Genomic DNA, 24,544 nt, shown 5'->3' on the forward strand with positions numbered 1-24,544 from the left:
TTAAAGCTCTGCAGTGTTATCCAATTAGTAGCAAATCTAGTCATGTCTAGCCTCACTAAGTCACCCTGACACTTGTCCCTCATCATCTTTAATACATATGTGTGGTTATAGATGAACGTGCTAACTTGTCAGGCTTGGTCCACGGTCTTCTTCATAAGTTTGACCTTTCCAATGTCCTTCAGCATTAAGTCAATGCAGTGAGCAGCACATGGAGTCTAAAAGAGCTTAAATTTGTCCATCCATCAAGGCATCAATACAGTCATAAAGTGTACATGTATGTAAATATATGTATTTATAAATGAAAATTAATACTATATGTTTTGAATCTTTTGATACATGGAGTTCTCTTGCATCTTCAACCCATTTTTCTTGTAGTTTGAGCCATTATCAGTCACAATTTGGATCACATTTTCCACTCCAACCTCTTTTACCACTTGCTTTAATAATTTATAAATATATTTTGCATCCTTCTTATCACTGGATGCATATATTGACTTGAGGAACACTGTCCTCCCATCACAATTCAACATGAAATTGATGATGGATTGTCTAGTGGGACTAGTCCAACCATCAGCAATCACAGTCACTCTATAATGAGCTCACATGGGCTTTAATCCCCTAATGCACTCATTTAAGTCCTTTTTATGCTTAGGCAAATAGACATTATATATTTCATATGGAGTGGGTTATGCTTAGGCAAATAGACATTATATATCTCATATGGAGTGAGTGGGTCCCTGTACACCACTCCCAGCCTTGCCTATCTTTTCAATCATATCCCTATAGTAGGGCCTTAGGTTGTATGTGCTGGATACTATGGCAATAAACCCATTTGGTGAAAGTCATCCCCACTTTTTCCTTCACACTCCCCCATAAGTGCTTCAAATTTTTTGAGAAAGCCATCCCCGCTTTTTCCTTCACACTCGCCCATAAGTGCTTCAACTTTCTCTGCTTATGCTCAGGCCTCACAAATAGGACCGGATCATTGCGAATAATCTACAAATCCGGATCTGTAGGATGTGCTGAGGAAACTCAACCCCTTGTAGGGGCCCGTGGGATAGGAACCTCTTGCCTCACACTTTGACTCCTCCTCATAGGGACTTGGGAGTTGCTTGTGCCCCCCATACTTGCTGGCTCTGTAGAGGACCCACAACCCTGAGACCTCTGTTGCCTTATCATGTCATCAACCCTCTGTTGCTCCCTAGTCATCATCATCGCCCTCTTGATCTGTTCGGCCTCTGGTTTAAGGTCACATCCATACTCTCCTAACTCATCTAGACCATAATCCTCAATATCTGGAAGGTCATGTAAGCATGCATCCTCGAACTCCTCCCTCTGTGTTCTCTTATCTTTCCTCTTTTGCTTTCCCCCACTAATATATGAGGCCATTGTCTTATTGACCTTTACAAGCACGTTTTGGCACCCTACTACATCCTTGTTTCCACTAGCTAGATGCACCTTCAGTCTAGTGGCCCCACCTTCTCTTATTTGTTTCTTGCATTTATTATACTCGCTCTTCCTCCTATTAGCTGTCAGTGGCCTCCTGTGTTGTCAAGTGTCAGAGATCTTTGAAAGAGAGTGTCTGATACAAGAAATACACACTAAGTATTTTGGAAAGCTCCACAATATGCTCTAAAATGTACATACATGCTTCTAATAATAACCTCCTATTATATATATATATATATATAGTATTTTTTTAAATATAAATAATTTAAAAATATATAAAATACACACTAACTATCTTAAAATGCTCCAAATATTGCATACATGCTTCCATTGATACTCTCCTATTTTTAAATTTAAAACATAAATTAATTAGTTTTTCAATATTTAAATTTTTTTTATTATTTAAATATATATTAAATACAGTAAAATTACATAATTAACAAAAAAATAAAAATTTTATTCAACACCATCACAGCAATATGGTGTCTCAACTCTCACATACATTAATTTGAAACTTATACATCTACTATACATATGCATTTTTAGCTATATACATAATTTACAAAATAATTTTTAATAACAGAAAAATAAAAAATTAATTTTGACACTATAAATTCATAAATCAACACTCTAAAGTAAACATACTTAAATTTGGAAGCAATCCAAGAAGATTTAAGGCACAAACAAAACAAAAATAAAAAAATGAGGAAGTTGGTTAGTCACCTTGCAAGATTTGAGAAAATGCACAAATGGATGAGCAAATCTAGTGTTTGAATGAAATGGAGTTGTAGAAATTAGGTGAAAACAGGAATGAAAGCACGAGAAATAAAAAAAAAATCAAATAGGGTCGAAATGTCACTAACGATATCGCTCAGTATGTTCGAAAATGGTGATAGGTCAAAAATGGACACTTTATAACATAGCTTTGTGTCGTTTTGACTCGATACAGTATTGGGTCGAAATTTTTTGATTGATACGATACGATACAGGACACTTTTCGTATCTGTCTTTGTATTTCGTTTTGATTTGAAAAACTGCAGGCATTTCGACCGAAATTTCATTAATTCAGTCGAATTTTGTTCCATGCTCATCACTTAAACCTATTATTCTAATAGTAGGGTTATGTATGTTATATAATTCAAAACATAAGGGGGTTAAACATAAAAGAATGAATTATAGGGGGGTGTAAACGTAATTGCTTCAAAATAGGGGTTTAAATGTAATTTGCTCTTCTTATTAAGGGTTTGGACCAATACTGGTCAAATCCAGGTTTCTACTAGTTTCGGTTGAAATTTCAAGCCGTATCAATTGAAAAATGGTAACTTGTCCCAAATCCTAGGGACTTCATCTCAATTTGAAAATAATGGGGGACAGAAGAAAGAAGAAAGAATGATAAAGAAGATAGGGGTAAGAAGGGGAAATCTCAAAAGATTTAGTCTTGAAAAAGGGGAAGAAGGAGAAGAATACTTGTAAGAAGGGGTGCTACAAACACCCACTGCTAGAGCTTCAATTCATCTTTTTCTTTCTCCAAAAATGTCATTTTCTGTTACAATGTAAGGCCTATTTATAGTTTGGCTAAAGCTTTACCAGAAATAGAAACTTAGTATCCTGAAAATAGGAACTAATTCCTTGGAACTTGTGACAATAGAATATTATGGAACTAGAAGCTAATTCAAATTAAAAACTACTGGACTTTATATTTTGGCCAAATTAATTAATAATTAATATAGAAACTACTGAAATAGAAACTAAAATAAGGTCCTAAATCTCCTAAAAAAAAAATCTTCATGCAATCTAATTATTGACCCCACAAATCTTCTATGAAGCATTCCCAGTATACCAAACAAATCTGCACGTGAATAGTGTTTTGGCCTTCTTTCTTCATGTTTTCCCTATAGTAGCAATTCCGTTTGACTGGTCAAAATCATGGAGGAAGGGGACCTTTTATTTTGACTAGTTGGCTAGTTTGAATTGGCGTCCAATGCTAGTTTGAATTGGTCCTAGCTGGTTGACCTGCGTCAGAAAAAAAACCGAAATTTCATTTGTTTTGACCGAAATTAGTACCATGCTTCCTGCTAGGGTTTAGGGCATTGGTATCAAGTATCGTATTGTTCGAGTAATATTAAGAGATATAGCTGTCATATATTACAATATTGGAGTTATGTGTTAAATGGTGCAAAAGCGCATGAAGAAATCAACCTAATGAGTCTCACTTCGTTGAATATTTTCTTTCAATAGTTTCTGTGGTCCTATCATTGTAACTCCGTCCTTCCAGACCCCATCTTTAAACTCATACCTGCAGAATCCAAAGCTTAGTGAATCCCTTGATTGCTTTAGTTTTTCTCAAGGATGCTTCAACGAATTGGCCTAAAGTCTGCTAAACCTATAGATGCAATATCTATGACTGTCATCAGTGACTTTAGTTATTCTTGCATCTTGACTTCTTGTGACCCCAACTTATCAATGCGTGGTGCTGGAGTACCCAGGTTCATGGACCTTTTAATCAGGTGCTGAAGATTATTTGGGATTCTGGATTCTAGTATGAAGAAGAGGAAGAAGAAGAATGAAGGAGCAAGAAAGAGAATATCACAAGGTAGGAAAGAGGTGGGGAAGAAGCTCATCCTTAACTTTTAGGGTTTCATATCTTTCCCTCATATTTTTGCAGCATTGCAGAATGACTTAGGCGTGACTGGGAAAAATAAGAAAAGGAATATAGGAGAGGTATCTAAAGTCTTTTCACCCTAATATTAATCCTTCTATATGAGGGTTTTAAGTGGCCTTTCTGTGTTTAGTACCACTAGTTCAAATAGAACTGGAGCCATGTGCTTAAGAAACTTACAAAAGGGTATATGTGAGTAAAGCTTGTTACTTTGGGGTGTCTGTCATTTGCTCAAATAATATAGATAAACAATTTATGCAATACATGTATGATGCATAAATACAAAGACAAAGAATAATCTATAACAAATAAGTGCATTACAATGATATTTTATAAAAGATGAGGTTGCTTACATTTGATAATTTATAGCCATGAAGAATATTGGATGATGCATAAGATGACAATCTAGAGCTCCGTAATTAGTTTTAGTTAAAAGGTGCGAAAAACCAAGATCAAAATAAAGATTTTAAACTTTTTGTAGAGATTCTCCTTCATTTTCCTGCTAGGTAAGAATTTTTATCCAGTCTCTGATTGATAATGGTTTTCTATGGAATGCATCAATAGTATTAGTTTGTATAGGAATGTATCGAGCTGCATTAGCCAATACATATTGGTGCATCCATTGAACCCTATTCTAAATGTTTCAATAGTATCAAGATGCATAGGTCGTATTTGGATTACATTGGCAAATATTTATCCATACATTTCGAAACAATCCTATACATGTCATTTCCAAAAAATAGGTTGTCTGCATTCTGCAACTTACAAAGTTCCGCACCCACTTTTCTTGCCCTACACCTGGGTTGATATTTATCTCATTAATCTTAACCGTAGCTGCAGATATTTTATGTTCTTCTCGCTTAAAGAAAAATGTTTTATTGCACTTTGTTGTCAGAGAAAAGTCTAGGCTCAGAGAGGAAATTGTGGCTCGTAGACAAAAGAAACTGCTTGTAAGACATGCCCGTCAAAAGTTTTTGGAAGAAGCAGCTACACGAGAAGCTGAGCTGTTGCAAGAACTTGATAGGTCCTGCCATTTCAGTGGCAACAACTTATGTCTGAATTTCTCGTTGAGCAATCTTGGTGTTGCATCTACTGACACACTGCTTATGCATAACAGGGAGAGAACAAGTGAGGTGGAGCGTGAGATTGAAAGACTGCGTTTGCTGGAGACTGAGCGTGCAAGAACACGAGAGTTGCGCCATAATCTTGATTTGGAAAAAGAAAGGCAAACACAGGTAAGCAACTGATTTTTTTTTTTCATTTGCATGTAAATTTAGCACACATTGGCAGATACTGCCAAAGATGGCATCTGGAAAGGTCGTGAGATTTATTGTGCAATCAGAGTTTGCATTATGTCTTATTAACAGCATGAAAATCACATACTTTACAAAGGAGAAATATGGTTAACGAGTCATGGCTTATTGCGGGTTGGTTTGCACCACAAGCTTGCACTTTATTTGTCACTTAGATGCATGTTTTTCTGTAATGGCTATGTCATTTTGATTTTGATATTTGTGCTGACTCTTTGTAGGTGTGTAAAATTTTTGTGTTTCATGGGAAGTTTACCCTTATTTTCCTTATTAATGGGACAATGAGTACATTAGGGCAGTATAGCTATAGGTGTTTGTGTTCGCTTTTATAATGTGATTGTCTGATACTAATAACTACAGTTTAGCTAGCGATTTTGTTTTGTTCGTAAGCTTCGATATTATGAGCCTCCTTGTTGTTCTTTGTGTGTGTGTATGTGTGTGGATCATCATTGGTTATTGAACATGATTCTGTTATGTCTAAACTTTACCTGCGTGCAGAGAGAGCTTCAACGAGAACTGGAGCAAGCGGAGTCCGGAGTGCGACCATCAAGACGGGACTTTTCATCTTCTGTGACCAGTAGGTATGTTTCATACACCATTTTGAGCACTCAAGCTCACTTAGTTTAGTTGCTTAACCTTTCATTCAAGTGTTCCAAAGATCCTGAAATCAGTTGCTGATTGACTCGATAATTGGATGTGATTTACCACACAAAATATAGAACTTTTGGAGATAGTGGTTGAAGCCTGTTTGCAAAGACAGGCTCATGACTTTGCTATATGCTACCACCTTACATTACATGGACTCTTACTTAAATTAAACTCATGCTAATTTAAACAAACATGGACTCAACTAGAATAGAATTACTTTAAGATAAGGTTCCTAAAATTAAGGAACCCTATCCTAATGACTCAACCCTAACTAGAATGGATTGTAACTCTTAAACTACTTAAACAGAAAAATAAAGATAAATCCCTAACCCTTAGATCGAGGGTATTTTATCAAGACCTATATTGAGCCCCTGAAGGTGACTTGAAAAATGACTAAAATACCCCTAGTATATTCGGCCAACTTTGAATGCCTTGTTTGGTCTAGTTTTTGGGCCCAATTTTGGGGAGCCCACCCAGGATACATCACTATCTTTTGAGTGAGAGATAGCCTTGCGTGTTCATCTTGCTCTCTTATTCTCCTCAGTCTCCTCTCTATCTTCTCTGTAGTTCCTCTCTTCTATTCTCCTCTCTCCAATAAACTGCATTGTGGATATACGGTATCAGAGCCTTAATCTGATCCTTGGGCTGCTGTTTTTCTCCTACAATTTTGAGAGTCCCTTTAGCTCGTTGGTGCTGCCTTCTCTATTTACTAATTACTGATCAGATTAAACCTTTCTTATCTGATCTGTCTTGCTGCTGACCTGCGATGGAATTCTTCTTCTAATATATTCTCTTCCTCTGGGTTTTCTTTGTTGTTGGCTGCTTCTATTTGAAAGTCGTGTTCTACCCTTTGCAAGTGCCACACGATCTAGATTTGGAGGATTGCTCATGGAATGATTTTTTTTCTATCATACTCGGTTTTACAGCTATTCGGTAACCAGCAAGCTCTTATCTTCTTATTATCTTCATCTGCTCCTTTGGGATCTTGTTCCACCATTCTGGTACCTAATTTTTATCCTGTTCCATGCTGGTCTGATATAAAGCAGACTCCTTTATGTTGATTTTGCCCCATGTATGTCTCTGGATTTGGAGTATACTGTGTTTGACATTTTTTATTGGTATTTACTTGTTTCTAATATTGAGGTTACCATGCTGGTTTCATATAAACCAGATTCTTTTCTGCTGGTTTTACCTCTTTTATGCCTTCAGGGTTGGAATATACTACTAGTACACCAGAGTTTGAGATATGCTGCTGGTCTCTGCTGTTAGAACAGCCTTCTGTTTGACATATCCTGTGAATATTGCCTTTGTGGTGACTGGTACAGTCCTTATGTTGGCATATATTGGACACACTTTTTGAAGCCTTTTCATAGATGAAGCTAAACTTGCCGATTACTTACAAGTACAGATTCACCACCATCAAGTTAAAAGGTTTCTGGGCTCAAGCCGTTGAGGAGATAAATCCCTGAATGATTATTTTATTTACAAAGTCTATCTTGAGGAACTATTGAATTTTACCAGCTTATCACTTCTGACCTTCATGAATTAAAGAAGCAACAGCCTGAATTTTATTTTGCCAAATTCTTGGCTGGTCTCCATCCTGACTATAAGACATTCAAGAGGCAATTACTTACTAAGAGGTGTTCCCTCAATGAAGTTTTTTCTCGATTGAGTTTTCTTGTTCTTAGCTACTCCAAATTTTCTACTACTTCTAAGGAGAACTCTGCTTTTGTGGCCGGATATCCAAAGGAGGTGGGGTGAAAAAAAGATCCCGATCTTCCTAGTGATGTGGGACAAACATTGTTATAAGTAGGCCTGTGTTAGGACATTGTTGCTAGTTCAGTTCTATACAAGGCTCCCGTTCACTCTAGCTCAAGCAGCTTCAAGAAGGTATCCACAAGGGAACATCCTCCACTAGAGGTCGTGGATGGTTGTGGCTGTGTGATGTAATCTCAGGTTTTGGGTTATCTGCAGGATCTTCTAATTAAAGTCGCGGCAGCTAGTTAGGAGTCTTTGAAGTTCCGGCTAGGGTTTAAGGAGGTCTACAAGGCTTTTGGAGTGCTGAAGTAGGTCTGAAACTTAAGGGATTTCAAAATCCAGGATTCAAGTTTTGAATTCTAGGGCTGTTATGGTGAAACTAAGCATGGTAGAAGATCTCGCTCTCGAGCGAGATCTTGCCACCTTGAAAAACCGAGATCTCGACCATCTCGGCGAGATCTCGGTCAAGATATACAATTTTTTTGTGTCAACTCGGTGACTCAGCTCGGTGGGTTTTAGGCATATCTCGCTTTTTGTGAGTAGCGAGACAAGATCTCTGGCGAGATCTGCGAGATTGTAGATCTCGCTCGAGATCTCGCCCATCTCGCGAGATCTTGCCAATATCTCAGCGAGATCTCACTAACGGGACAAAAATGCATGCTTTAGGGGCTTTTTAAAGCCCCTGTCTCGCTCGAGAGAGGTATATCTCACCTCTCTCGAGCCTCTATCTCGCTGGAAGCATCATTTTGGCCGGAATTTGTTGGGGATTCAACATAGCAACATCATCAACTCATCTGGAACAACAAATTCAAGCATATTTGTAGTGATTCAAGCCTATTTCAAGGGATCTTCGAGAAAAGTAAGATTTTCCCCCAAATTTGATTTTTTTCAAATACATGGTTCTACAATGATTGTATGAGTGTGGTATAAATATATGTTGATGATCAAGCTTTGATCTACACTTTCATGGAAAAAAATTTAATTTTCTGTTATTATTATTTTTTTTTTTTGAATTTTCGTATTTAAAAAATATATTATCTAAAAAATTAAAATTAAAGATTATAAATAAATAATTATGATATGAATGTGATTATTATTTATGTTGAACTACATTTAGAGGGCTACAATCACACGTATTAATATTTTGATTATCATGCTTGTTGTATTTATTTTTAATTTTTTTATTTAAATAATTAAATAAAATAATTATTAAAAATAATATTTTATTAAAAAATTATCTTTTTTTTTTTAATCTTTTTTAAATGATGCTTATATTATGTAGTTTATTTTAAAAATACAAACATGTCTTATTAAGCATTGTATATATGTTATCTTAGAACAAAGTGTGTTTTGTTGTTTTATAAATTATTTTTACATAAAATAATTATAAAAAATAATATGTTATTAAAAATTTATCTGTTTTTTTTTTTTTTAAATGATGCTCATATTATGTAGTTTATTTTAAAAATACAAACATGTTTGTTTGAGCACTGTATATATGTTATCTTAGAACAAAGTGTGTTTTGTTGTTTTATAAATTGTTTTTACATGTTTTTATGTATTTAAAAATTATTCTAATGATTATTTAGGAACATTAATGTATGTATTTCGAACTTTCAATGCTGTACATTTGAATATTAAATGGCAACTAGTGGGAGTGGCGGCACTGGAGTGGCGGCACTGGTAGTGGAACTCAGGACATTGCTTGGCAACATGGGGATCCACCGACTGCTGACAAGAAGAAATCCCGATGCAAGTATTGCCTCAAGACTTTGAACTCTGGTGGCTCAACCAGATTAAAGCAACATTTGGCTGGTGGTTACAAAGATGTTTCCAAGTGTCCCAAGGTTCCTTATGAAGTGCAAAAAGCAGTTGCAGCAACTTTAAGGGGAGGGAAACAAAAAAAGGACGAGATGGCACAAAAGCATAGGGAATTTGAGGATACAGTGCTATCTAGTCCTATTCTTGATGTTGATGAGGAGTCAAGCGCCGATGAAGAGAGGAGGAGGGTTATGGGTGTTGAGTCATGAGCTGAATGGAGACAAATGAAGGCTGCAATGGAAGCTAGCAGACAGTCCTTACATGCTGAGAGTGTGAGGCAATATAAACAAACAAGGGGAGCAGGTGGTTCGGGGTCAGGGGCATCCATGCTACCTAGACATAGTTTTCAGGGAATTGAGACTGAGAGGACCGAAAGGAGGAGGAGGAAGACTAGACATATGATTCCACATTTGACCAAGACCCCTCCCTCTTCAACCAACTAGACATCTATCAAAGAAGCATTCCATATATGTTTGTTGGAGGTAGAGAAGGCAGTAGGGAGGAGGAAGCTAGGTTGGCGATCAGCAAATTCATGCTCTACAACAACATTGCACCCAATGTAGCCAAAACACCATACTATTAGGGGATGATTAATGCAATTGCTAGGGCATGTGTAGGGGTTAAAGGCCCAAGTGCTTGGGAAGTAATGAATAAATATTTTCCCAAGGTAAAGCAGGAGGTGGATGAATACATTGGTTCATTAAAGGAAAAGTGGAGTACATATGGTGTTACTGTGATGGTTGATGGATGGACTGGTCCTACTAGACAGTCCATCATTAATTTCATGGCAAGCTGCAATGGAAAGACAGCCTTCCTTAAGTCAGTGGATGCCTCAGATAAGATCAAAGATGCTGACTACCTTTACAAGCTTCTTAGGGAGATGGTCTTCGAGGTAGGGCCAAAGAATGTTGTCCAAATTGTCACAGATAATGGTGCTAACTTCAAAAAAGTTGGAGAAATGTTGATGAGGAAGAAGAGCAGCAGGATCCACCTCTTTTAGACACCATGTGCAGCTCATTCAATTGATCTTATGTTGAAGGACTTGGGGAAAAGAAAGTCAATCAATACTGTGGTTGAGAGGGCTAGAAGGGTTAGTAATTTTATTTATAACCATGGTTATGTGCTGAAGATGATGAGGAACCACTGTAAGGGTGATCTAGTCAGACCTGGATTGACTAGATTCGCCACCAATTATGTAGCTCTGAAAAGCTTCCAGAAGAAAGTGGTGGGTCTTTGGCACATGTTTGCAAGTGAGGAGTGGATTGGTTGGGGTGGATCTAGCCATCCTGATGCAGTACTAGCCCAACAAACCATTGCTGATGATTCCTTTTAGAGGCAGCTGAATAGGACACTGGGCATTATAGAGCCTATTGTGTTTGTTTTAAGGATGGTGGATTCGAAGAAGAAGCCCACAATGCCCCACATATATGCTGCCCTCCAGCAAATAAAAGAGTTGGTTAGAGTTGTTGCCCCTAGCACCTTCAAATCCTACGAGAAGATCATCGATAATAGATGGGAGATGCACTTGATGCATCCTTTGCACTTGGCTGGTGAGTCACTTTTAAGTCTTTAAGTTTTTGTTGTATACTTTAATTTACATTTTTTATTTGTTATAACTTATAATTTATAAACAAGTAAACAACCAAATCACTAAATCACTAACCAAATTTTTTATTTCCAGAATGCAAGCTTACTACCTCAACCCAAAGTACCATTACAAGAATGATCTGGGGCTTGATGTACAGTTGATGACTACGGTGCAAGAGGTGGTGGAGAAGCTTGTGCCAAATCCCGTCATGCAAGGGACAATTAATGGAGAGGTGAGAACTTATTCAATTAGTGCATTAAGCATATACATAATAGGATAATACAATAATTGAAGAATTGGTGTACAGATCAGAGAATTCAGGGATGCCTCTGGGAGTTTTGGAAAGCCTTCTGCAAAAAACTGATCCTGATAAATAGTCCACTACTTTATAAGTTATTAAGTCTATAAGTCTATAGACTATAAGTCTATAACTCTATAAATGATAACTGATAAGTTAAATAAATATAAAGATTTACTTGCCTAATGCATTCTTGTTTTTGGTTATGCAGCTGACTGGTGGGTGCTATATGGAACTAGTGCGCCAAATCTCAGGGACATAGCAATTAAAGTACTCTCATAAACTGGCTCATCCTCGGGTTGCGAGAGGAACTGGAGCACCTTCTCACTCATCCATAGTAAGGTACGGAACAGATTGGGGAGTAAGAGGCTCGAGGATTTAGTGTATGTGCATTACAACATGAGATTGAGAGTAGGGCACATACAAGATGATATAGATGACGACAATCGTGAATTGATTGAGTTGACTGATGTATTCCACGAGCCCCCCGCAGAAGATGAGGAAGATGATGTCATATATCAGTGGGTTAGGGATCGAGGTGGCCCAGTGCTGGATGGGCCAGGAGGGCAGCCGGATCCTACCATTGCTGCAGCGGCATCAGAAGGACGACCAACTGTACCATTTGAGGAGCCACCTGGTCGACTTGAAACAACTGAGGTGACATCTAGTAGTGGGGATTCAGATGATGCCAATGATACCAGAGGGCCAAGTGGCCCAAGTCAGCCATCGAGTTCGAGTCATGGAGGCAGTCAGGCTGGTCGTGTTTCTGGTGGAAGTCAGCATCAACAAAGGGAGTCACCTGACTCACCTCCACCAGGTCCGAGTCATCCGACACATGCGACCCATAGTTCCCCTATCTCTCAGACTTACGCTAGGAGTAGGAAGAGCAGATCAAACCAGGGGCAGGGGCAACCAAATGATGATGCGAGCATGCATGATCTTGAATTCAACATGGGAAGCATGAGCCTAGATCATGGTCAGAGTGATTCACAATAGCAGAGTTTGAACAGTTGACAGTCATCGGGGTACCAATACGGGGATCACTCCGATTACAGTGGGTATTCTTCTTATGGAGGTCATACTATTCCTCAAGACCCTGCACCTGGAGAGTACACATATGGGAGTGAAGGTGGGTTGTTAACTGAGTGGTTTAGAAACCCCTACCCAGATACTCAACAACAATATGAACAACATCAACAACAATGGCTCTTTCACCCACCCACGATTGACGGTTATCCCAGAGTGCTATTCCTCCAGTATTCTGACATGGAGACATATCAGTTCCATAGAAACCAATGTGACATACTTCAGTGATGGATTGACTTGGGAGTCATATGTGGCCACCGTTCAGAATCAATTGATGCAGAATGCTGAGTGATACTCATACAGTCATACTCTTAGTCTTAGTCTTGTAAGTTGTAAGTTGTAAGTTGTAATTTTGAGTTTTGACATTCTTAGTCTTAGACTCTTAGTCTTGTAAGTTGTAAGTTGTAATCTTCTTAATTCTTATGGTTGTAAAATTTTGAAGACATTTAAGTGTTTAACAATTTATTACTTTGAATCTTTGATAGTTTGAATTTTGATCACTTGTTGACTTGAATACTTGATGTGTAATGTTATTGTATTTGATACTTGATAGTTGATAAATGATAACTCATTAACTTGAATTACTTGATATCTTTACATTACAATATTACATGTTGTCTCTGTCTCTCTGACTCTCTTAAGACTCTAAGAGACTAAAAACCTAAGTCTCTAACCTTGCATTTCACAGAATTTCGGTTTTACACATAGGGTCGACTTAGGAAACATAGTTAGGGTTATTTTCTCACAAATCTGAGGCCACCAATGTGTTCAAAAGGCCTTAAATAGGCTAAATACCAAGTTTCAGCCCAACCAGAGCCCTAAAACCCACCGAGACTAACGCCATATTTTTGGTAGATCTCGACCGAGATCTCGCCATCTTGGTCAAGATCTCGCTTTTCTTGAGTGGTGAGATCTCACTCGAGAGCGAGATCTCCCACCATGGTTTTAGGGTCCCAATTCGGTTGAAACTTGGTATTTAGCCTATTTAAGGCCTTTTGAACACATTGATGGCCTTAGATTTGTCAAAAAACAACCGTATGTATGATTTCTAAGTCTACCTATAGTGTGAAACCGAAATGTTGTAGGATTAGGGAATGCAATGTTATACAACATGTAATATAGAACCTTTAAGGCATATAAATAAAAAACAAATGTATCAAATGCATCAAGTAGCCTAAATGTTATCAAAATTCCATCCATATGAGTATCACAATCGCAATTTTCAAGAGTAGAATAATAAAATTATACAACCATTAGAAGTTCTATATAAGTCAGTAAGTCATAAGTTCATAAGACAAGTAGAGAATAATTGATCTTCCTTCAATTTTGTAGATGTGCTAAGAGTAGTTGCAAGTGAAAATCCAGCTGAAATCCACAAAAAAATGCAAAAATTGAGAGTTCCAGCGAGATCCAGGGCAAAATATGGCAAGATATAGCGAGATCTCGAGTGAGATATCCCAACTCTTTGTTCTCGACCTCCATCTTGTCTCGCCTATGTGAAAAAATGAGATATCTCACGAGATCTCCCACCATGAAACTAAGGTTAGATCTTTATTCAGCAGGCTTGGGTGATTCCCAAGGTTTTGGACTGGGAAGTGAGGTTTCCTAACTGGGTTAGGACTGAAAACGTGGGAAGCAGAAAGGAGACGGTTAATGGTTTTTAGGGTTTGGGAAAGGGTTGGAATTTTCAGAAAGCTTAAGGGGAAGGGGCTGGGACTGTCTGCGATGAGGTTAGGGTTGTTCCTAAGGTTTGTAACTAAACGGAAGGGGCTTAGTACATACTTGAAGTGGGCTGCTGTTACAGGAGTTGCAGAAAAGAACTTGAGTATGTAGAAGCTTGAAGATGAAGAAGAAGGAGATAATCTGAATTGTAGAAGACACTTTCTACCCAGTCGCAAGTCACCCTCCTAGGGATCCCATGACTCCCAAGTCGAAATTTTCAAACTCTATTTCATTCAATCAATCAACTCTGAAAATTGCAATGCAAAGAGGCTATTTATAGCCTTAACAAAAGACTTAAGACTCAAAAAAGGATACTTTGTTGCCAAGCAACCCAAAGCTACTAGACTAGTGCCTAAAATTTAGGAGGACTCATTAGGAAATAGCTTTTTCCTAATTTACAACTCAGTGACTCTTAAAAAGGAAATAAGACAGACTCACTCACTAAGACTCCAAATTAAAATTTAAAAACAGAATTAGTTCAGAAATAATTCTGACCTAATCCTACTCAAATTAAGGGGTGAAAATTACCAATTTGCCACTTTGGTCAATTTCGGCCCCCCTGTTTGGCCCCTATTTCAGATGTGCCTGGGCCCCTTCTAGGCTCTTTTGGGGCTGCATGGGGTCTGGATGCATCACCGTGGCTATTCAGGCATGGTGCACAACAACTTGATAATTCCTCTCGCCAATACACCTTTTGTGGGAAGCATAATTATACTGTTGACATCTTGGGCTAAGCATGGTAAACTAGATTGGGTTTATGAGTTGGCGAATACAAGATTTATTGATAATACTAGTTAACCTACTCGAAAGTCTACTGACTCTATATCTTGAGGACAATCTACTAGTTCTAAGTCTTAAGGGACTAAGAGAGTAGAGTATATTTATAACAAGCTGGGCATGACTCCAGCTTGAGGGGGGGGGGGTGTTACTTGCAGCGTGAGCCCGAGATCCCTTGGGATCTCTCTTACTCACCTTGCATTCCTCTATGGTGATCTTCAGGAAGAAGTGTATATGTAGCAACTCGCTTGTGTATTTTACTCAGGGGGAGGCACGAGGCAAGGTTTGCAAGCTAGGCTTAAATAGTCTCCACGAGCATGATTTGACAAGTTTAGCTCCATTGTTACTCATTGGGGATATTCATAATGCGAGTCAAACCACTTTATCTTTGTTTGATGTCATTGTCCTAAAGTGATGGTTCTTATAGTATATGTAAATGATATTATCTTACCTGGCAATTAACAACTTTTGAGTAAATGGTTGAATACCTTTTCTCCTTTGCTTTCATTCCAATAAATAATAATCTGTTAGGGCTGCAGAAAGGTTGGGCTGAGATCCCAGCCCTATATGTTTCTAGCTAAGTATATTCCTAGCTTGACCCTAATTCAAGGCCTAGAGTTCTTGTCCCTAACCCTAAGCCCCACAGGGCCAAGCCTAGACCATTCCTACCCTAATTGTCCCAAATTTGGTTAGTCAGAACGTGTTGGCCTTGGCCCTAGCCTAATTGGCCTTAACCTTATCCCTGTCCCTAATTGGCCCTGACTCTAATACTGTCCTTGATTGGACCTGACCCTGACCCTGACCCTATCCTTAATTGGCCTTGTCTTTGATCAAATTTGAATCATGTATATAATTGATATGCATAATCTAACTTCTTGTTAATTTTGAATCTAACCTATTGTTGACTTTGAATCATTTAATATATTTGAATAATGGTCTATTATAAATGTATTATATAAATTGTGACTGACTCATATAATTTGATGTTGATGTTCGGAGTTTTATACTTTTCAATATTCTAATTCTAAAATATGCCTACTTAATATATAAGACATTAAAAAGAATTTTAGAGTGTGAGTTTTCTATATCATGTGTGTGTATATATATATGATATAAACAAATTATCAATGGCACTTTGTCATTTGTCTTCTAATATTAATGTCACAAGAAAACAAATTAAAATATCATTTGCGTCCCTTGTAGTCCTTATGAGTAGAATACATTTTGAAAGACAAAACCAGTCAATAATGTAAAATATTTATTATACCTTGTTAATTAAAACCTAATTGTTTTTTTACCTAGTAGAAGTAAAAATATAAATAACATTTACCTTATAAAATAAGTTATTAATTTTATTTTGCCGAGAATACCAATTATTTTGGCCAATTCTGGATTTTAAAATAAAACTACAAATTACATTCTAGCAATAATTCATTTGCTAATCTCTTTGCAAGTTGATTTCATGTTCGTGCAATGGATTCATTAATAAAGAAGATGTACAATAGATATTAGATACTTCACATCATTGGAAGCTGATTTCATCTTTTATTAACAATTAGAGCAAATTGCACTAGCATCCCAAATGAAAGCTTTAAAGCACTAACACCCCATTTTATGTTTTAAAAACACATAGGTCCTATTTTGTTAGAATGATTAGTTATATTATTGTAAGACTATTATACCCTTCCAAAAAATCTTATTCTTATTTTCCCCAAAAAGAAAAAAGAAAGAAAAGAAAAGACATTCTTCCGCCTACGAAGCTTCTTTGATGAAGACATTGTTTTTGGAATTTTTTTTTTTCCTCAGATTTTGGTAAATGCATTTTTGGAATTAAAGAAAAATAAACAGTGGGTTAACTATTTCACTAACAGAATGGACTAATGTGTTTAATGAATTGGGGTGTTTGTGTTTCTTAAACATAAAGTGGGGTGTCAATGCTTTAAGGCGCCTCCATTTTGGGGTGCCAGTGCAATTTACTCTAACAATTAATATGGTTAAAAATATTTTTTTAATAAATATCTCATTAAGAAAAAGAAGCAGCTAATCTATAAATCATGTCATTCAAATTTCTCTTAAGAACCTTCTATTTTGAAATTTTACCTAGATGTTCCAAATTAGGATTGTTGATTTATAAAAATTATGCTTAGGTGGAAGAATGACTTGAATTGGTTCTCATATTATTATTTATAGTATGAGGCTAGTACACGTACTTACCCTTAGTTAAACTTGTTTTGTGTAATTATCATTAAAAGGCACCTAGAATAGTTTAATTAGAATTTTCGTCGCAGAATGCTAGGTTAAAGAGTATTGATTTGTGACCTTAAATTATGGCCTTTAAAATGTACCCAATTTAATTAGAATTTTGATTCTAAAGCACCTTAATTAAATTGGATTAGAATTTTAATTCTAAGTATGTTAAACAATTATTTGTATAAATATATTTCTTGAGAATGTGGGATGTAACAAATGACTTAGCCTGTTTTTATTGTAGCATATTAAAAAAATCATTTATTTTTACTAAATGACAACAGAAATAGAAATAAAAAAATAGTTTAAAACTAAATGGACTCATTGGATTAGAATGATTTGGGGTCAAAATAAGGGCTTGGATCAAGGTTAGTATGAGGTTCAATATTAGGATGAAAGTTAGGGTCAGGATTAGGGCCAAATCAGAAATCAGGGCAAAAATGGGACAAATAGTAATCCCTGGTCCACACTTGGCCCTAATTTAGGGCCAAAATATTTTGGCTCTGACCCGCCCTTAGGCCAAAATCTTGAGCCTAGGCCTTGTTCGGGCTCAAGGCTGTTCAGGGCCAAACTGCACTCCTATAATCTGTGAATACATTCCTATTCTAAATATATTCTGTTATTACCTGAATAAAAAGTTAGATTTACAATTAACAAGGGAGCTAATTTAGGAGCAAAATTAGAAGCAGCTGAATAAGGGAAATCCCTAATTTCAGTCATTCTTGATTGATATCTCTTGATTGATATCCCTCCTCAAATTGATGCTGTCTTGATCAAGAAGCATCAATTTGCCAACAAGAAATTGATGACGATGTCAATGTCGAGAAAGAGCCTCAGTAAATATATCAGCCTTTTGAAGATCAGAAGAGATATGAGGAAGAGAAATAAAACCAGTATCATAAGCTTCTCAAATAGAATGACAATCCACTTCATTATGTCTTGTGCGCTCATGAAAGATGGGATTAGCAGCAATCTGAATAGCACTAGTATTATCCGCATGAAGAGAAGCAGGCTCGAGCTGAGGAAAACCAACCTCAGCCTAAAGATCCTGAAGCCAAATAATCTCATAACAAGCAAAGGACATAGCATAATATTCGAACTCGGTAGATGACTTAAATACCTGGTCTTGTTTCTTACTCCATGAAATTAAAGAGTTTCCCAGAAAAATACACGAACCAGTAACAGATCGACGTGTATCAGAACAACCAGCCCAATCAACATCTCTATAGGCTGTTAAGCAAATAGGAGAATTCACAGCAAAGAGAAGTCCATGGTGAGAAGTACCTTGCAAATAGAAAACAATGCATAAAACCGCAGCTAAATGAAGATGTGTTGGTGCCTGCATAGATTGACTAGCTTGTTGCACAGCAAATGAAATATCAGGAAGTGTAATAGTCAGATAATTTAGACTCCCAACAAGTTGTCAATATAGGGATGGATCAGAGAGAAAATTTCCATCATCTTGTTGATACTTAACATTCACTTTCAAAGGAGTATCAACCGAACGGCCCTCCTGGAGACCAACCAAAGCACTGAGTTCCTAAGTATATTTATGCTGATGAAGAAAAATACCGGCAGCAGAGGAGTGAACCTCAAGGCCTAGAGAATAATTTAAAGAACCCAAATCCATCATATGAAGAGAAACCCTGAAGAAACTCCTGTAACTGAGACATCAACTGAGTATTGGATCCAGTGATGACAATATCGTCAACATATACCAATAACAAAACAATTCCCTTATCATTCTTGCAAAGAAATAATGAAGAATCATACTGACTTTGGACAAAAGAAAAGCTAAGAAGAGCATGTTGAAACTTTTCAAACTATGCTTGGGGAGCTTGTTTCTAACCATAGAGAGACCATTTGACCTTACAAACACCATGTGAGGGTGTAGAAAACAATCTTGAGGAGGAGTCATTTTATATATCTTCTTGAGGTCCCCATGCAAAAATGCATTCTTAACATCCATCTGATGTAAGAATCAGCTCTCAGATGCAACAATAGATAGAACTAGTCATACAGTTGTCATCTTAGCAACAGGCACAAAGGTCTCTTCATAATCAATCCCATATTCCTATCGATAGCCAAGAGCAACCAATCTTGCCTTATAGCTTTCAAGGGAAACATCAGATCGGAGCTTGAGAGAATAGACCCGTTTACAACCAATAGGTTTAACACCAGGACATCAAACCATATCCCAAGTATGATTTTCTTGAAGTGCCTGCAGTTCTTCTTGCATGGCTTTCATTCAACATGCCTGTTTAGCAGCCTGACAATAAGTATTAGGAACTATAGTAGTAGCTAGAATTGCAGAATATTCATCCCGATTTGGAGGACAAATTTGACGAGTTGATCGACGAAGAACCACTGAAGCATCTTCAGGATCAGTGTCAGGAAGGACTGGAGACGAGGGGGGCAGTCGTCGTTTGTAGACAATGCCAGGCTGGTTTTCAGTAGGAGAGTCATCAAATTGAGGAAGCACAACAATATCAGATTTTGTAACATGATGCTGAAAATAGTACTCATTTGAAAGAAAATCACATTCCGAGAGATATGCCATCGATTATTAATCAATCATAACACACAAATCCTTTGTAATTAGGACTGTAACCCATGAAAGCACATTGAACAGCTTGGGCTGCCAGTTTGTGGCATTCATGAACAGGTAAATGAACAAAAGAAGCACATCCAAAAGTATGAAGCATATGATAATCAGGATGTTTACCGAAAAGACGGTAGTAGGGAGAATCAAAATTCAATGATTGAGATGGCTAACAATTAATCAGATGAACTGCACTAGACAAAGCTTCGGCCCAAAATTTAGCCGGAACAGAAGATTCCAATAGCATTGCTCGCACCATATCCGACAAATGTCGGTTTTTCCATTAGGCAATTCCATTCTGGGGTGTATAAGGGCATGAATGTTGTGAAATAATGCCCCCCTTATGTAGAAATGCTTAAAACTCAGGAGACATGTATTCACCACCATTGTCAAATCGTAAAGCTTTAATACAAGTGGAGAACTGAGTTTCAATATTGCCACAAAGGTTTGAAAAAGTGTAAACATTTCAGCTTTGGAATGCAAAAGATATATCCATGTGAATCGACTGTAATGTCAATTAGTGTCACAAATATTTATACTGAGCATGTGAAATAATTGGTGTAATTCCCTAAACATCACTATGAATAATGTCAAAAACATTTATTGGCACGATTTCCCAAAGTAGGAAAGGGCAACGTCTTACTTTTACCCAGCTTTCAATAAGAGCAATCAATTAGTGAACTCCTATCTGTGTTCTTACCATTTTGCAGTAAACGAGTCAAAATGACATTATTTGGATGGCGTAACCGTTTATGCCAGATGCCAGCTTTATGATCAACAACCAAAGAAACTAGTGACAAGTTTCTAGGAATGGTAAATTGTAACAGAAATAACCTTCCCACTTTAGGCCCCCTTGCAATCACCTTCCCCGACACCCGATTGATCCTGCACAAGACAACCATCACGAGAAAAGTGTCCATCACAGTTAGCGTCCACCATTTGACCAACAGAAAGTAAGCTAGTAGATAACTTGGGAGAAACAAAGCCATGGCAAAAGGAGTTAATATCACCAACAGTCATGATTGAAATACTGATTCCGTCAGCGACCTGAATATGTTGATTACCGATACACTTGCATAGATTGTGTAATAAAGCAGGTGTGTCAGTCATATGATTTGTTGCACCGGAATCAACAAACCAAGCAGAAGAAACAGAAATAACAATCTTTCCGTTCCCTTGAAGACGAAGAGCAGAAAAGGCAGAGATAACCATCTGTTGAACAGAAGTAACAATCTGGTGGCGATGGTGGCTTTGTTCTTCGTATGAAACATATTGGGATTAAATACAGAGGCTCTGTCATGCATTAAATTTTGTGGTAATTTAAACCCAGCTCCAGTTTTCTTTGATAACAATGGAAGACTCAGGCATAGAAAGGGGTTCAATTTGTCAAGTTGAAAAGGCAATGAAGCATTGATCTTTGAAGTTTCAGAAAAGTCAATACCATTATTTTCTTTTTCTTTTTTATGATTATTTTGAATGGTTAAATCAAAAGAGAACATGGTCTCCAGGATTTTAATAACCTTTAACAGGTCCTGAAGTTACCCATCCATTGGGACTGAGATCTTGCAATTCCCAATTGTTTATAGGAAAGTTAAGCAGACTGCTATTTAATTCACGTTAAACTTGTCCTTTTCACTCAATCCAAAATAAAATCATCCATAGAGTTACTTTTACATTGAACCATATATGATTAACGTAATGTTCCAGATGTTCAATCCTGCTAATACCTTCTGCTTTGGTGTTTCCATCTGCAGTCGTCCCAGGGAAAGGTACCGTGAAAGAGAAAACGGAAGATCAGGGAACGAAGGCAGCTTAAGACCAGGAAGTAGTGGCCGTGAAAGTGGCACCATGCAGCCCACAACTTCCAACATGAGTTCAAGCATGACAACCGGAATGGCTTCGTCTATGCCAACTGTTGTCCTGGCTGGGTCTCGACAATTTTCTGGTCAGCTGCCCACAATCTTACAGTCAAGAGACCGTCAGGATGAGCGTGGCAACAATTATGATGATAACCTAGACGGAAGTAAGGACTCAGGTGATACAGGTAGTGTTGGTGAATCAGACTTAGCATCTGCCTTTGATGGACAGATTGGTGGGTTTAGTTCTCAAAGGCATGGTTCTCGAGGTAGTAAATCAAGGCAGATTGTCGAGCGAAGAGAGCGAGATGGCAGACGTGAAGGGAAATGGGAGAGGAAGCATATGTGAGTCATAGTTAGCAAATCGGAGCAGATTTTCTAACCTAACTGAATGATGTGAGTGGAGAAACTGGACAAAAGAACAGAAACATCTATGAAGGCATCCCCCGCATGCAGAGCAATTTTGTGGTTTTGGAGGAATATGTTCAATATTTCCTACACTCCTGTCTTTGTCTTTCCATTTGAGAAGCTCATGTAAAAAGGAAGAAAAAAAAAACCTATTTTGGTTCTGTTTGTTTCAAAGTGTACATGTTAAAAAGAATTTCCAGTGTTTCTTCCAACATGTAAAATGTTATTGCAGCGTTTCTTCCAGCATGTAAAGTATTACAAGTCTCATTGTAACAACATCCTAATGCGACCTTCCACATGCATCTGTATCAGTCTCTGCTGCATCTCCCGAAAATCAAAGTAACTCCCAATGTGGCATTATGATGAACAATTGATGGACATGAACAAAGGAATATCAGAGGCTTTTAACCCGAGATGTCTCTTTCATTATTGTGTGTTTTTGTTCTAGTTCCAGAAAGTTCAACTTGTTGACCCCAAGAACAAGGTTTGCAAGGTTGTCTTCGTAGTTGTTTCGTCATTCTTGAGATATCTTTATCTTCTTCTACTTGAGGTCTTCCTGTGGCACCCTCATATTGACTCAATTCAAAACATGATCTTAAGATCACTCTCAGGGTGTGCAATTGGTATCGGCTTTGCACCGTGCAGATCTTGATGCCACGTTGACATTGGCATCTGCTGCTGCACACTATGGGTTAGTACTCGTCCCAATTCTGTGGATCAAAAGCATGATGCATATTCTGCATTTGCCCGAAAACTTGGCCCCAGGAAGCCATGAACTGTTAACTGTAAGTAACCCTCCTTGCAAGAAAGGCGTCAAAATTAAATTAATATTTCCTTATTTAGTAAGGGAAGTCCAACTTTGCCTCACTAGCTGTAACTTTCTCTCAAAAGGGTTAAAACTAGAACAAAAGCCAGTTCAAGAAATCTAATCAAGAATTATGTGAACTTGCTTGATGTTGTCTGAAACTAGTGGATTATAACATGCTGATTGATCAGGAGCAGTTTCAGGGATTGCGTTCGAGTTAGTCGATCAGAATGTTGTTCTAGGAGTTCAATTCCAAGAGGATCAGCCAGTTGACTGGGGATAAACTCATCAATGGTAAGAGTTCACTTGCTATTTTGTCCAACTGAGTTTCTTGGATGATTGATTTCGTAAGGAGGAGATGAAACCATAATGCTTCCTTACAGTAACGGTTCTGTTTCCAATAGTAGATTCCACCAGGTTAGTTTACGTGCATTTTGAGTAGTCCTAGAAAAGTAGCTGTTACATATAATTTAAATAAAAGGTGAAGCAGCTTCACCTCTAGCTCTAAGGGATCCGAACTCTGACTTATTATTCTTTTTCTCCAAACTGTAGTCAAGCATGGCACTTTAGCCATTCATTCACCACCATGTAACTAGTTCATTCACGCTGTTGAGGTTTTGCAATCTATAGAAAACATAAGTTTTGGGGAAAAAAGCTTAACAGAAAAAAAAGGAGGGGGTTTACAATATGGAGTTATGGACATTTCACATGGATGGTGCAACAGTATTATTCTAAGTCTAATAAAAAGGATTATAACATGCTTGTAGTAAAAAATTGACGTTATGAATAACTTTTATTCTATAGGAGTGTAAACGGACAGGATTCAGATCAGATAGTGGTAATACCATATCTGCATCCTATTATTTCGGACGAATTCGGATAATATCCTATCGGTTTTTTGACAAATTGAGTCGGATTTGGATGATAATCGGATAGTTATTTTCTTAAGTAGATTCTTCTAAGTGGGCATGAATATAGATTGAATACAAGTTCTTGACTAGTTGTTTACATCATTACCATTTTATTTGTAAGGACTATGTTTGAAATTTAAGAATTTATTAACTTTCGTGGCTATTTTAGTAGAAAATATAGAAAAATAGTCACATATCATAGGTAAAAAATTTTTAAAAATAAGAAAAATAAATATAAATAAGTAACTTAATCGGATAATTATCGATAAGAAATGGGTACCATATCCGCTTCCTATTAGTAATGGGACGAATTTGGATACCCTTAAATAGATGTGAATGCGAATTCAAAAGCAGATTTCGGTTATCCATTTACACCCCTATTATTATACGCCTCCACAATTTCAAAAAAAATCCTTATTGAAAATTTAGTTAACTTTTTTTTTTTTCCATCTAAAGAAATATTTTCCTAAATTTGATTCAACTCGAATAATGACAAAGGAGAGAGAAGCTCCGAGGGACATGGGGGCTCCAAGAAATCTGTGTTCTAATGTTTGAAACCACTTGAGGAGGCAAGGAATTGAGGTGTTTGTTGTGGGGAA

The 24,544-nt window shown here is 37.3% G+C and overlaps 1 protein-coding gene across 4 annotated transcripts in view; it reads left to right on the forward strand.

Annotated features, from left to right (window-relative positions):
- The window catches only part of LOC149012070 (uncharacterized), a 124,659-nt gene extending 101,838 nt beyond the window's left edge, over positions 1 to 22,821 (forward strand). For all 4 annotated transcript variants that reach the window (XM_089157797.1, XM_089157798.1, XM_089157800.1 and 1 more), the window contains 4 exons: positions 5,004 to 5,132; positions 5,226 to 5,343; positions 5,917 to 5,999; positions 21,720 to 22,821. In XM_089157797.1, the coding sequence (XP_089013923.1) occupies positions 5,004 to 5,132; positions 5,226 to 5,343; positions 5,917 to 5,999; positions 21,720 to 22,170 (781 nt within the window). In that variant the 3' untranslated portion in view covers positions 22,171 to 22,821. The remainder of the gene's footprint in view (positions 1 to 5,003; positions 5,133 to 5,225; positions 5,344 to 5,916; positions 6,000 to 21,719) is intronic.
- The last annotated feature ends 1,723 nt before the right edge of the window (positions 22,822 to 24,544 follow it).

Source organism: Hakea prostrata, chromosome 6, assembly GCF_041222555.1.
Source record: "Hakea prostrata isolate BN-2017 chromosome 6, UWA_Hpros_2, whole genome shotgun sequence".
NCBI classification, from domain to species: domain Eukaryota; kingdom Viridiplantae; phylum Streptophyta; class Magnoliopsida; order Proteales; family Proteaceae; genus Hakea; species Hakea prostrata.